This window comes from Prionailurus bengalensis, chromosome B4, assembly GCF_016509475.1.
Source record: "Prionailurus bengalensis isolate Pbe53 chromosome B4, Fcat_Pben_1.1_paternal_pri, whole genome shotgun sequence".
In the NCBI taxonomy this organism is placed as follows: Eukaryota; Metazoa; Chordata; class Mammalia; order Carnivora; family Felidae; genus Prionailurus; species Prionailurus bengalensis.
Genome location: NC_057358.1, coordinates 32,307,314 through 32,321,164, shown reverse-complemented (window position 1 = coordinate 32,321,164; position 13,851 = coordinate 32,307,314). Strand labels below are relative to the sequence as shown.

The window sequence follows — 13,851 nt, the reverse complement described above, 5'->3', positions numbered from 1 at the left end:
AGATTTAGCTTCTTTCTACCCTGCTTTTTGACTCTTCTCTCCCTTCCGAGTATCCCTTTCTCCTTACACCTTCAAAGACCCTGGCTGGAGCTCACCCAGGCCTGCTAACACCCTGAAATATTTTTTTACTTTTTACCTCCTTGATTATAACCCAGCCAAGAGTGAGATGGAGGCATTTACAGGGAAGATTCTGATCATCCTACTTCAGTTAGGGACCACCCTACTCTGAGGTCCAAAATACAAACTTTGTTGTTGTTGTTTTTAATTTTTTTTTTAACGTTTATTTATTTTTGAGACAGAGAGAGACAGAGCATGAACAGGGGAGGGTCAGAGAGAGAGGGAGACACAGAATCCGAAACAGGCTCCAGGCTCTGAGCTGTCAGCACAGAGCCCGATGCAGGGCTCGAACTCACGGACCGTGAGATCATGACCTGAGCTGAAGTCGGACGCTTAACCGACTGAGCCACCCAGGCGCCCCCAAAATACAAACTTTGAAAAAAAAGGGGGGGGGCACTTTTTAAAATAAATGAACTACTGACTGGAGAACTTTCACATTTAAATTTTTTTTTTTTTCAACGTTTATTTATTTTTGGGACAGAGAGAGACAGAGCATGAACGGGGGAGGGGCAGAGAGAGAGGGAGACACAGAATCAGAAACAAGCTCCAGGCTCTGAGCCATCAGCCCAGAGCCCGACGCGGGGCTCGAACTCACGGACCGCGAGATCGTGACCTGGCTGAAGTCGGACGCTTAACCGACTGCGCCACCCAGGCGCCCCAAGAACTTTCACATTTAGCTAGTGCAAAGGAAATGTCATTTGGATCAGGGAAGTCATAGTATTCACACTGAATGTTTTGTTTCAATAGTCCACTATTTAACTGGGCCAGCTTTTCAGCTCTTTTTCCTCCATTTATTAGTCTATAATTTAGAAGTTTCAAGGAACTTTGGTGGGGGGACAGGAGAGGAACTGTCTACTTACATCAGGAGTTCTCAACCTTGGCTGCCTACTACAATCTCCTAGGGAGGGTATTAAAAATCCAGATACCAGAACTGTATGGCGAGACATTAAACTGCTGATGTCAACATGTTTTTCAGCTCCCAGGTGACTCCAGGATGTAACCAGGGGTTGGAACCACTGACCTGCACAGCAGCACATCTGTAACTTGGGTGACACTGACATATCAAAGTGCTACCCAGTTTTCCCACTAGGCTCCTAACTGTCTATGCCACAACCAGTGGCAATTTTAAGTTACCCAAGGGTAAAGTGTTGAGAAACTGAGTCGGATCCATTTGTAAATTCCAAGAGCTCTTGTTGGCCCTGAAAGTAAAGGTGCCCTCTGCTCCACTTGGCCTCCCTTCCTGTCGAAGAGGATCCCAGGATTAAAGAGAAGTTAGCAGCTTCTGTTCTGGGCTCTCTGGAACTTGTGCAGATGCCAAGAGCCACATGGTACACAGATCTTCAGGGCTTTCCACTCCTCTCCACAACCACTAGTGATTTACTCCAGAAAATACTTCCAAGAGATACTGTACTTCCTATGTCCTGGCAGTAAGCCGTGACACAAGTGGCTTAGTGAAGGCCACACACTGTGGAGCTCTGACATGCATACCTCTTCCCAGCTACAATCATGGACTGTGAGTTTATGCCCATGGACTTGTCATTTATCAGGCCCTTAAAAGCCAAGGTAATAAGGGAAGAAGCTACATTTCTACTTAGATCTTAGAAAACATGCAACCTTTCAGGAGAGAAGGCAGCTTTCCTTGAAGTGGTTCTATCTTCCACCTCTCCCTCCCAGCTGGAGTGGATGCTGTCCACAGAAGACTGCTACAGTCAACACTGCCTGAATGAGGCTGTGATTTATTGTCACACATTGATCACACTCAGAGTAGGGTTTCTAAGACTGAAAATGTAAGCCACTGAAATAATACTTCTTATTTAGGAAGTATTATTACATCATACACTAAACTGGACTGTTGTTAAATGTGTAATTTCTGAAGCACATATAGAAATAAAATATCCCAGGTTTTTGGCAGGTGAACTGATGACCACAGACCTCAGCACATCAGGTTTTCTGTGACCTCTGTCAAAGGTCTTGATTATCACAATGCTAATGGAAACATAAAAGAAAAAAGTGTTCCTTTCCTCTTATCTTCCATTTTAAAATTAGGAAACTGAACCCCAAAAGGGAAAGGATTTTATCCAAAGACTCCCCTTCCTCCCTTAAACCCCACTTTAAAACAAGGCTACAAAGAGAAGGGTTTTACTAAACCCTCCCTGTTGGTGAGAGACTCAATATCAGAACTCAGATCTCTCGACTCTGGGCAAATAAACTTTCACTATCAGGCCTGCTTTCTACTGTAGCCTCAAGTCTTAAAGGGGACCACAGAAGCCCCGCTTTATTTCAAAGGTAAAATATTAGCAGAGTTACTCCAGGATGGCTTTAATAAAAAGTGGGAAGGTAGGAGGTATACACAGAAATCAAATACATGCTTTCACCTATATTTGAAATAATTTTTAAATTTGCTCTTTTATGTAAATGGTAATGTGCACAAATATTTTGAACACCCCCCGTTTTAACTACCCAAGTTACTTTTTAAACAGATTTCCTCAATAGTCAATGGCTTTCTCCAGCCCAATCTTACCACTCTCAGACCCCACAACCAACCAGTTAGCTATCAGGTTAAGTAGAAAAAGCATTCAGTTAAGCAAAACTGTGTATACCCACCATTTAATTGTATACTTGAGGTTTGGTTGACTGACTGTGCTATCATCTAGGAAAATAGTGGAGCAGGAGCTGTATTTCCTCGCTATTTGTCCTGGAGGATGCTAGAAAACAATGGCAACAAAGAAAGAAAATTAAATGGAGCTCAAAATTCTTCCAAGAAACATCATCACCTTAAACTTGATAGCAGACCACAGGGAAAAAAAAAATGTCTTAACAAGAAACATTAATACTACCAGCAAGAACAGTACAAAAATACTTTCTTCCTACAATGAAACTCCTTGTTCTTCCACATGTAAAAGTCACCAAAAGCACTGTTAGCCGCCTTCAGTGGGAGTACAGTATTCTCTTGCAATCAAGCATCAAAGAGTGTGTTACAGAGTCCATAAAAATCACCTGCCCTGGCTGTGTAAAAAAAGAAACACACTAATCTTTACATCAGTGAAAGCCTCTAATTAAGGCAACATCCCAGTTTTATGCATCAAGATCAAGGCAAGAGACAATTGTACCCATTTTCTCTATTCTTGAGGTACAGCTGATTTGGAGGCCATGGAAAATGCAACCAATGTAAATTTAGATCTTCTGGTTAATCTGCTTGAATATCAGGAAATGAAGTTATAAAGAATAAAGTATTCTTTTTTAGGGGCAAAAGATATTTTAAAGGGGACAGTTTCTGATACTTTGGAAAATACAACCAATTGATGACCTTCAGGTGGTTCCTATTCAGTCTTATGACTGATTCTTTCACAAATGTATAAAATATGAGCTCTTCGAAGAACTTCAGAACTGAGAACTACTTCTGAAAGGTATTAGTAAAGAAAACAGAATTTAAATCATATACTGATGACATCTAATTGAATACTAGGTAGATTTTTGGCAATATGATTAGTAGACAGTACTCCAGATAATTCTTGTTCAAAAGCAAGTAAGGGGAACAAAAAATCAAATCACCCAAACAAGTTCCCATTTGCCTGGTGCTACGTTGACAGTCCAAGTGGCATTTCCAGCAACCAATACAAATAATCCCTCAGGGATAATAAAATTGTCTGCCTCAACTGCCAAACTGCAACAAAGTCCTCAGTGACCACACTTTACAAGGAAGCCTTAAAGGTAATCAGAAACCAAATGCTCTATTCCACACTTTAAAATTTACTTCTTACTTAATAAGGTTTTCTTTGCAATAAAATTATGAAAATATGCAATAGCCTAAGAAATACAAAAACGATGATATAAATAGAATCTCCCCTCTTAACTATAAATGGTAATCGTCACTATTTGAAGTATCCAGTTCCCTCAATCACAGCTAGAGGGCACTGCACTACTGAAACATTATAAGCCTCCCTAGCACTGGTTTTATATAAATAGCATGTGGGTCAGAAGGAAATAACCAAAGTCAGGAAATTCAGTTCTTGGGCTTTCCTTCTTAAGTTCACACTGTTCTGTGCCTGTGTAAGGAAAGGGCACAAAGAAAACTTGCAAAGATCAAGTTACAATTAGAATGTCAATTTTAAAATGGCATTTTCACAACCAACAAGTTAATCACAACATTCTCATTAAGACAATCGAAAGGCACTAAAAATTCTTTTTCTCTTCTTAAGCTCTTATAGCAATCATATTTAAGTCACACAAGACACACTAAAAACTCAGAACGTAATATAGCTATTTACGGTCTTGTGAAATTTTCCTCATGGGTGCAAAATCTACCACAAACAGATACTATGTTTAACACCAAAATTCAGTAATTATTTGATGTATTAATGAATTTTCAGAGATAACAGGGTAATTTTAGGTATAATTCCAAACATGAAGCAAAAGGACAATAATAACTCACTTATTTTTTGAGTAGTTTCAACTATTCCCTCTGACATAAATTTCACAAGATTAAAATGTGAGGGGAATTGCATGAGCATCAGAGTCAATGAGAGGAGATGAGAGATGCCCTCAGGTGAACACAATCTCCCTCATAGTCTAAGAAACCCCCTTCCACGAGCCCACGGGCAAGCACACCCCAGGGCACACACAGTCCCTAACAGTCAGGGTTAACTCGAGACCAGCACTACAGAGCACAGCCTCCTAGCACTCAGGGTTGGTGTGCCAAAGTCCTCAATTTGCCAGGGGAACATCAACCAAGCGTTCAAACTACATCACAATTTCCAAATTGAAAATAAATCCTAGGTATTAAGTTATAAAGATTTTTAGTTGCAGGGTGCCTCATCACTCTAAAATATCATTTGGGTGTTAAGTCACTTGTTGAATGTCAGGACTACAAGATTCAGAAAATGCAAACTTCTCTGGATCTGAAATTCACATCACTAAAAAGCTGAAATAATTAGAAGCCTGTAGAAGAAAAGCTCTTGACTCTGGGGTTGCTTTCCTGCTTTGGTTTCTGTTTTGAACTGTTCTGTGTAGCAGAGGGAAGAGACCAGCCCGGGCACCAGCACCTTCTGACATGCAGCACCACTGCTGTGTGTGTCCTGCAACACGGACAGTTTGACCTCTGCAATGCCTCTGAAGCATCGGAGACCCACGGACATTCACAGAAAACTGTGTTCTAATTTGTTAAATATTTTTCATAAGCACAGAGTGCAGTCCTAGTATTACATAACATAATATAAAGTTAACATTCATTTATTTGTCCCATGATTCTAAAAAGTCAGTATGCTTGTAGACGTGTATGTTTGGCACATATACACTCTTCCCCTTAGGTTCTAGTCCTGCCTCATAAATCCTACGGCCATGGTGCACCGGAGAGCAGCAGGTGAAAGGACAGGTAGGTGCTAGGGTCGCAACCCCAGGTGTGACATGGCCATACTAACTCTGTGAGCCAGGCAAGTTGCTTAGCCTCCCTCTCTGTGCCTCCTTGTCCCTGTCTGTAAAACAGAGATGAAGATAACAGACGCTACCTTACAGGTCATTATGAGGAGTAGATGAGTTAGTATTTGTAAAGTGCTTAGAGCAGGGCCAGCACATAGTACTCGTTAAATAAAAAGTACATTAAACATGTCAAAGAAAGCGATAGGAATGCTTTTTATGCTAATGTCTGTTAACATATTAGAATACTAGAAGTATATAGAAGAAAATGACAAAGACAGTGTTTTACTGGAGAAGGAAGGGCATAGCATTATAGTTAGCTGCCTTAGAAAGACAGTACCAAGAATGACAGCTGTATTGGTGAGAGATCAGATATTATAATGCCAACCATAAACTGCTTGGAAGGGGAGCAGAGAACAGTCCAATTAGCAAGAAGCCGATTATGGATTTTAAGGCAATAAGTTTTAAACTACTGTTCAAAGTATTTTGAGAAATAAAAGTTACTGTCTTTGAAATAGTGTGTATTTTACAAATTAAGTACTAAATATGCAGAATAAAAGTTTAGAATGGAAAGAAGAACATCTAGTCCACCTATTCACACCATGCCCACAGTATAAAATAACCTATTACTTCTACCAAGATCCACTAACACACAATTGCTGGACTGTATATTTAAGAGGATTTTATTGAAGAGTTATCATGTGTGCCAAATAATGAGACTATCCTTTTCTGTAACTCCAATCAGATGTCTGTCAGATACAAAGATATATACACACACATGCACGTGCACACACACACAATCTAAGTGCAGGACAAAGAGAAATGGGGTCCAGAGATAAGACCTCCACTGGACCCTCCACAACGACCAGAAATTCTTCTCCCAACTATTTCAACCCCCCCTCACCACCTTCTCAGATCCTCTGTCTGCTGCCTCACCCTGAGCTCCTGTCCGCAGGCAGCACACATCTCAGAAAACTGAGAGGCCATCAGGCAAACACCCACTCACCTTACTGCTTCTTCTTCCCTGGAAAATGAACCTATAGTACCGCCTCACTCACCTCCAGTGAAAGACCTAACACCCTCCAGGCTGGGGCTAGTGAATGACTCAGCTTCTTCAAATTTTCTAAAAGTTGGCTCACACTCCGCACACAATACCCATTCACAAACAGCTCCAAGCTCTACCACAAAGAGTACTTTCCATCCCTAGCTCCCTCCTAGCCTCCTTTTATCCTTCTGGCTACTCAGTCCCCTTTTGTGGACTCAGCTTCTCTCAATTCAGTGGAAGGTGACTGTCTTTTAGCTTCCCTGTGTTCTTTCCCCCCAAGGGGTTCCTGCTCTATTCCTGTTAGTTCAACTTCCTCCTGCTCTCCTTTGAGCCCCAAATCTCTCCTCTCTGGCCCAGCCTCTCTCCTGAGCTTTCCACATAAATGTTCCTCGTAGGCACCTCAAATGGCAAATTAATCTCTTCTTCCATTCAATTATGATGACTTAAAACCAGAAATCTACAAAATATTCAGGAATATTTTGTCTTTCCTTTGGTCTCCTTGCAAAAAGTACTATTGATTCTACTTCCAAACTATATTTCAAAAGAATTTTCCTCTACATCTTTCCAGCCACTAACCGGCGTATGAATGGCTTCCATTATTTCTCACCTTTATTACTGCAAAAACCATCCTGCCTCTAGGTTCATTTCTCTCCAAACCAGTATTCCTCTGATGCTACTGTGATCTTTTTACAAAGGAAATCAGATCATGTCACCTCCTTGCTTAAATGATTCAGAGGTTCTCCACTCCAGGAAGAGGACATTTATCATCTCTTCATCTTCCCAGGTCACCACTCACTTCTTCCTTGCATGTACACTACACTTAGGCATAATTAAATGATGACAGTAACAACAACTTTTATTTAATGGCCATGAAATAAAAGCCAACAGTATTCTGGATACTTTACATGTATTCATTTACAGCTCACAAACCCCTAGCAAGACAGGCAGAATTCTCATTTTACAGACAAATCAAAGGAGGTCAGAGAAATTAAGTCATGTTTCCAAGGTCAAATCTAAGATACCAGAATTCAAAGCCACATTTAGAGCCACATCTGACTCCAAAGTCCATGCATTCCTACCAAGAGCAGAAAGGAGAGTGCCATTTATTAACAACTTGGCAAACTGGAGCTCATGGCAAGGGCTTATGGCACTGGACAGTGAAATAATAACATGTTCAGGACATACTGTGGTGTAGCAGTGGTTGGCAGAAAGGGGCCAAAGTCCTGGCTCTCCTGCAGTCCTGCTAGGAATTAGCTTGATGTGGATGAGACACTCCAGGACAGGTGAAGCAAGATTATTGTTGGAGTTTGAAAGCCTAGAATTCAGGATGTAGCTCTGCCACTGATTGGCTGTGTAAACTTGGGCAAGTTGGTTACGTAGGATGATGACTCACTGGGGACAGTCCTAGTTTGCCCTTGTTGTCCCCGAGTAACCAATAAAAGCACCCCCTTTCACATTCAGTAGAGTCCCAGTTTGGGCAGTAAGTTATAAGGTCACCATATGCTTCAATGTCTTCATCTGTGAAATACGGGGAGCAGAACCCACCCCTCATTGTGGTACTGTGAGGGCTCTACCAGGACAATATGTGGAATGCTTATTAGCACATGGACATGCTCAATGAATATTATGAAGTCACTTAATAACACTTCCTTAATCTCTGTGCTTTAACTTCCCATTTTCAGTGGCTGGACAAAACTGACCTTCTTAGGGTTTTGTTAAGGGTCAAAAAAAAAATAAAGCATTAAAAAATATGAGGTAGTATTAGCAGGAGAAAAAAGTTGGAAAAGTCTGGGAAAAAATGATATAAAAATGAAAGTTCCCTCATTTTTTTTTTAATCCTAAGGAGAGCAAACCATGACCTTGATTGAGAAGCTTAGATTCTCAAAGCACAGAGAAATGAAATTTGCACCATTATTCCTTTATTAAGAATTAACTGAAGGCCTAATGTGTGCAAACATGTGTAGGAAGAGCACAGGAGCACTGGACAAAGAGACAGGTGGCCACTGCCACCACCTGCCACCACCTGAACACTCACAGTGTGCACATAGTCTGACAAAATCATGAAGGCAGAGTGTGATAGTTTCCTCACTGGGTTAAGAAAGTATCATTACCCAAGTCACAGCCAATACAGAGTGGATACAAGGACATTCTGTACAATTCCCAGTCCATATAAACTCAGGGCACTTATCCAAGAGCACAGAAGCACTCACAGCCAAGAACAGGGCTGCGACACAGAACTCCACCAGCCCTTCCAATACTACCACAGGCCTCAGACACAATGACAAAAGAAGAAAACAAACAAAACAAAGACCCCTCATCTCTGATCTCAAGGTAGTAACAAACTAATATTCCATGGGGGAAAAAAAGGGGGAGACTGAACAGCTTTTGGCAGGATCAATTTTTATAGCAGGGAAAGACTATAAGTTCTGAAAGACTAAAAGATGAGAAGAAAAAGCAAACAACCATGGAATTAAGAACAGAAGCAGACAAAATCATTAATTTATGAAAGCAGAAAATAAACCAACATTGGATCTCAAGAACAAAAACTGGGCAAATGCCAACACTGAGGTCAAATTTTGCTCTATTGTAAGTCATGCATGCTGTCACCACAAAATAATTACATTCATAATGTACTTTACTCCCAGGTCAAATCTCAGCTTTATTATGGCTCAGTGTACTGACTCTACAATGGGAAGTACTTTTTCTCATTAAAGTTCTGGCTGTGAGGCAAAATGCAGAACTATAATCCTTTAGGCTTGGCATCATCTGACGTAGAGGGGTTCCCTGATAGCACTGAGGGCCATGCAGGGACCCCTTGCTCCCTCAGGAGGCTTCTGCACACCAACAAGCACAGGGTTTACTTACTGCAGCAGCCACAAAAGAAACAGAGGTTTATTTTCCAACTAATATTTTTCTGTTACTTAATTTCTTAAATGCAACGGCATATATAGTCCAGGCTGTACTTTTTGGGGCAGGGTGGGGTGGGAAACAAGCATATTCCAGAATATTGGGGGTAAGTAGGGTGGATGTTCATCCAATGTAGGTCTTAAAATGTAAGAATATACATTTGCCTCAGAATGTAAGAAATTCAAGTTTCTTTCCTGTTTCGTTTGAGCTTGCTCTTCTACATAATTAGAAAACTGTTGCAGAAGTGCAAATATGCAGAACGCAACTGTTTAAGGGTCCACACATATCCTATCTCCATTGCCATTCATAACTATCTTGGGAAACAATTCTGGGAGACAAGTGATATCATTCCTCTTTATGGGTGACAGAAGCAAAGCATTTCCCCAAGTCAGACAGGAACTAGGCATCACAAAGCATGTCAGAACAATCAGAATTCAGGCCACTTGACTCCTAATAAAGTCTTCTTGCTACACCAAGTTGTTCTTAAGCAACATCCCTTCAGAATTCTCAATGAAAGCAGCTATACTGCTAAAAACATTTCTGGCTTCAGAAGGTCATTTCTTCTTTTAGGAAAAATTAAAAAAATAAAAGTTGTAACCTGAAGAAACAAATAGCTTATTGTTGATCAGAGTTTAAAACTGAATTCGTAAGACCACAAATACAACATTAAAAATCAAAGACCAGCTACTTTGAAATGTTTGGCAATTCCTCAAAATGTTAAATATAGAATGACCATATATCCCAGCAATTCTACTACTAGGTATATGCCCAAGAGAAATGAAAATATATGTCCACACAAAAACTTGTACAAGAATGTTCATAGGAACACTGATGGTAATAGCCAAAAGGTGGAAACAACCCACATGTCCATCAACTGGTGATTAGATACATAAAATGTGGCCTATCCACACAATGGAACAGTATTTGGCCATGAAAAGGAGTGGAGTTCCAATACACACTCCAATATGGATGCACCCTGAAAACATGCTAAGTGAAAGAAGTCTGTCATGAAAGACCACATATTGTATGATTAGATTTATACGAAATGTCCATAACAGACTAATCTGTAGAAGCAGCAAGCAGAATAGTGGCTTCCAGGAGCTGGGGGGAGATGAGGAACAGAGAGTGACTGCCAAGGAGTGCAAGGGTTCTTTTGGGGTAAATAAGTATGTTCAGAAATTGACTGTGGTAATGGTTGCACAACTCTATGAATATACTAAAAGCCATTAAATTGTATACTTTAAAATGGTGAATTTTATGACATGTAAAGTATACCTCAATAAATCGGTTTTTAAAATTAATAATTAATTATTAAATAAATAAATTTTTCACAAAAGGAAAAAATAGTCAAAAAACCAAAAGCAAGAAAAAAACCTGACAGGATGGACTAGAACTGGAAATTAAGGCATCAGTACAAATTAATGATTTCTAAAATGTCTCTTTCCTAGATATGTCTGCTGAGTGGGCCAGCTAGAAATGCTGACAGCAGCAATGAGTACACATGAAGTCTAGATCCGGGTGTCTAATACTGCTTGCGGCTGAAAAAACAAATCAGGGCTCCCTGGAGAAATGGCTACTTCCAGGGCGGACCCAGGGAAGGACAAAATGAGCTTAGAATATCTTACTGTGCCAAAAATTTGGCAAGAGGGTGCCAGAAAGAAAGAAAGAGACAGAGAAAGAGAGAAAGAAATGATAGGGGCATGCCACAAGAACACAGAGCCAGTTTGGAAAGATTGCCACTAGACAAATCTAGGGAAATGTGAGCATCAAAATAATTAAAGACAGGAATGGCTATAAATCACTGAAAAAAACCCAGAAATCCAGAAGTCCATATTAAAGATGGATGGATGGTAGAATGGGCGGACGGGAAGATAGCGCTCTCCCCTGAGAGCAGAATGACAACTGCCAAATGGGGAGGAGGCAGTGGGGCTGGAAAATTAGCATTTTCCAACCAAAATATAAGAATTGGTTCAAGCAAGAATGATCACTAGATGCTAAATCTGGGGATGGAGATAAGGAGAAGGATGTTTGCATGGCCCACAGACTGCTTAATAGTTGGCAGGGGGAAAGCAGTTAAATACATGGTAGAGAATCTGGACAGCATCTTGCAGGGTGATCAAAATCAACATCACCAATGAAGTCAGATGGATATTGTGTCTCCAGATTTGAAGCACTAAGAAGGACAAGGGAGGATTCCATGAAGTAGTCTGGCTGCAAATGTTTCACACAAATCCAAAATAAGAAATAGTCTGTTAAAAATAACATAAAATAAAATAAAATACCTGGCCTTGTATTCTTCAACAATGCCAATGCCATGAAAGACAAGAAAAGGCTGAGGATCTCTCCAGATTAAAGGACATTGAGGGGCACATCAAGTGAATGCCATGTGTGATTCTGGATTGAAATCAGTACCGGAGAAAAACAAGCTACATAGGACATTATCATGCGGCCACTTAACACAGTTGGACTATGGCTAATTAATTTAAAAGAACTGTGCCAATGTTAAATTCTTGATTTTGTTTTTTGTTTTCATAATTATTATTTTTTTTTGAGAGAGAGAGAGAGAGAGAGAGAGCGCACGCACACACAAGCAGGGGAGTGGCAGAGGGAGAGGAAGAGAGAAAATCCCAAGCAGGCTCCAAGCCCAGTATGGAGCCCAACTCAGGACTCGATCTCACGACCATGAGATCATGATCTGAGCCAAAATCAAGAATCAAACACTTAACTGACTGAGCCATCCAGGAGCTCCAAATTCTTGATTTTGATAACAATGTTGTAGTTATACAAAGAATACCCTTGGTATTAGGAAATACACAGTACAGTATTAGGATGTAAAGGGAATGATGCAAACAATCTAACTCCCAAACATTCAGAAAAAATAATATTGGATAATGATCAGAGGATGGGTATAAAGTGATAAAACCTGGCCTAAAACTGGTGAATCTGGGTAAAGAGTATATGGGAATTTATTGTATTATTATTACAACTTCTGTAAGTTTGAATTTTTTCAAAAAAAGTTAAATATAAATGTGTATAGAAGTTATATGTGCTTATATGACTATATAACATATGTAACTATAAAACACATATAACTTTATATAACATACATATATATAACAATGTTTATATAAAGTATAAGAGCAGACTGTAACACACAGATGCTGGAGTGGGAACCTCTGCTTAAAAGGTAAGAGGAAAGACAATCTGCTTCTTGAAGGGCTTTTCTGGCAAAGTCCTTGCTCATTCTCAGACTTCATGTTTTTTCTTTGCTTTCTCTACTCCAGAAGTCCCTAAGCAAGGTGATGAAGTTGAAACAGGTTAAGAGAGCAAGGAAGTGAAAAATAAAGTGGCATAGTAAGGAGGGTGCCTGTCTGGCTCACGTGAAGAACAGCTGTGTCCCCTCTACCCTTAGTGAATGACAACAAAGGAACTAGGAAGTCACAGACTGAAGTCCTATAAGAACAGCTCCTTCTGTCCATATAGCAATGTCTAAGCAATATGAAAACCAGGTAACCGTGGTCAAGAATTTGTGCTGGCTTATTCACAGATGAGATCCTAACAGTACATACAAAAGATCAGGGTTTCAAACACAGCAACTCCCACCGACAACATGCCGTGAATTTTCTAGGACAAAGCCTAACACTGTTTCAGTGACCCCTTCACTTGTCTTAACAAGGATAATGTAGTTTTCAAAATGACCTAGGAAGGCACCAGGGAAGCAATTCCACCTGTCAGCTATATTTGTACAGAGCATTACATTTTACAAGCCTCACTTTACTTGTGCCACACAACTAGAGTAACAGAATGAAGAAAGGGAAGGGTGGGTAGGAAGAAACATGAAAGAAACAGGGCAAGAAAAGGTGCTCTATATATATAACCAAGACATTCAAAGACCTGACATCCTACACAAACTTCTCATTTGTCTCAACATTATCAGTATGCACACCATTATTATTTCTAGACACTCTAAAAGAAACCTGAGAGAATATAACAAACTGTGTCCACTACTTCAGCATTCTGTGTCAAGTGAACGAGTGTGTAAGAACCAGAGTATCTAAGGTTCCCGTGGTGAGCTGTAAAAATTCTGTACTCTTGTATTACTACAACTTTCCTATAAATTTGAAGTCATTTCAAAATGTAAGTTGGATTCTTTAATCTTCCCGGACTTTTAGATTCTTACTGAGATTAAAATCGTAATGAGGCTTCTTTCATACTGTCCAAGCATATTATGTTGATGTTAACATAACAGTTAGTCAGTAAGTTTGTGTTATATTGAGAGCAAATTTCCCAAAGAAGCAAAACAAGATTTAGAATTTTTAAAATTTCAGTTCCTGAATCAAACTCACTTCATTCTTGGGCTTCTTCTATGG

General features: G+C 40.0%; 1 protein-coding gene across 6 annotated transcripts in view; it reads right to left on the bottom strand.

The window, feature by feature from the left end:
• Positions 1-13,851, bottom strand: part of CCNY (cyclin Y) — a 315,939-nt gene that overhangs the window by 41,366 nt on the left and 260,722 nt on the right. For all 6 annotated transcript variants that reach the window (XM_043563710.1, XM_043563711.1, XM_043563712.1 and 3 more), the window contains one exon: positions 2,722-2,822. In XM_043563710.1, the coding sequence (XP_043419645.1) occupies positions 2,722-2,822 (101 nt within the window). The remainder of the gene's footprint in view (positions 1-2,721; positions 2,823-13,851) is intronic.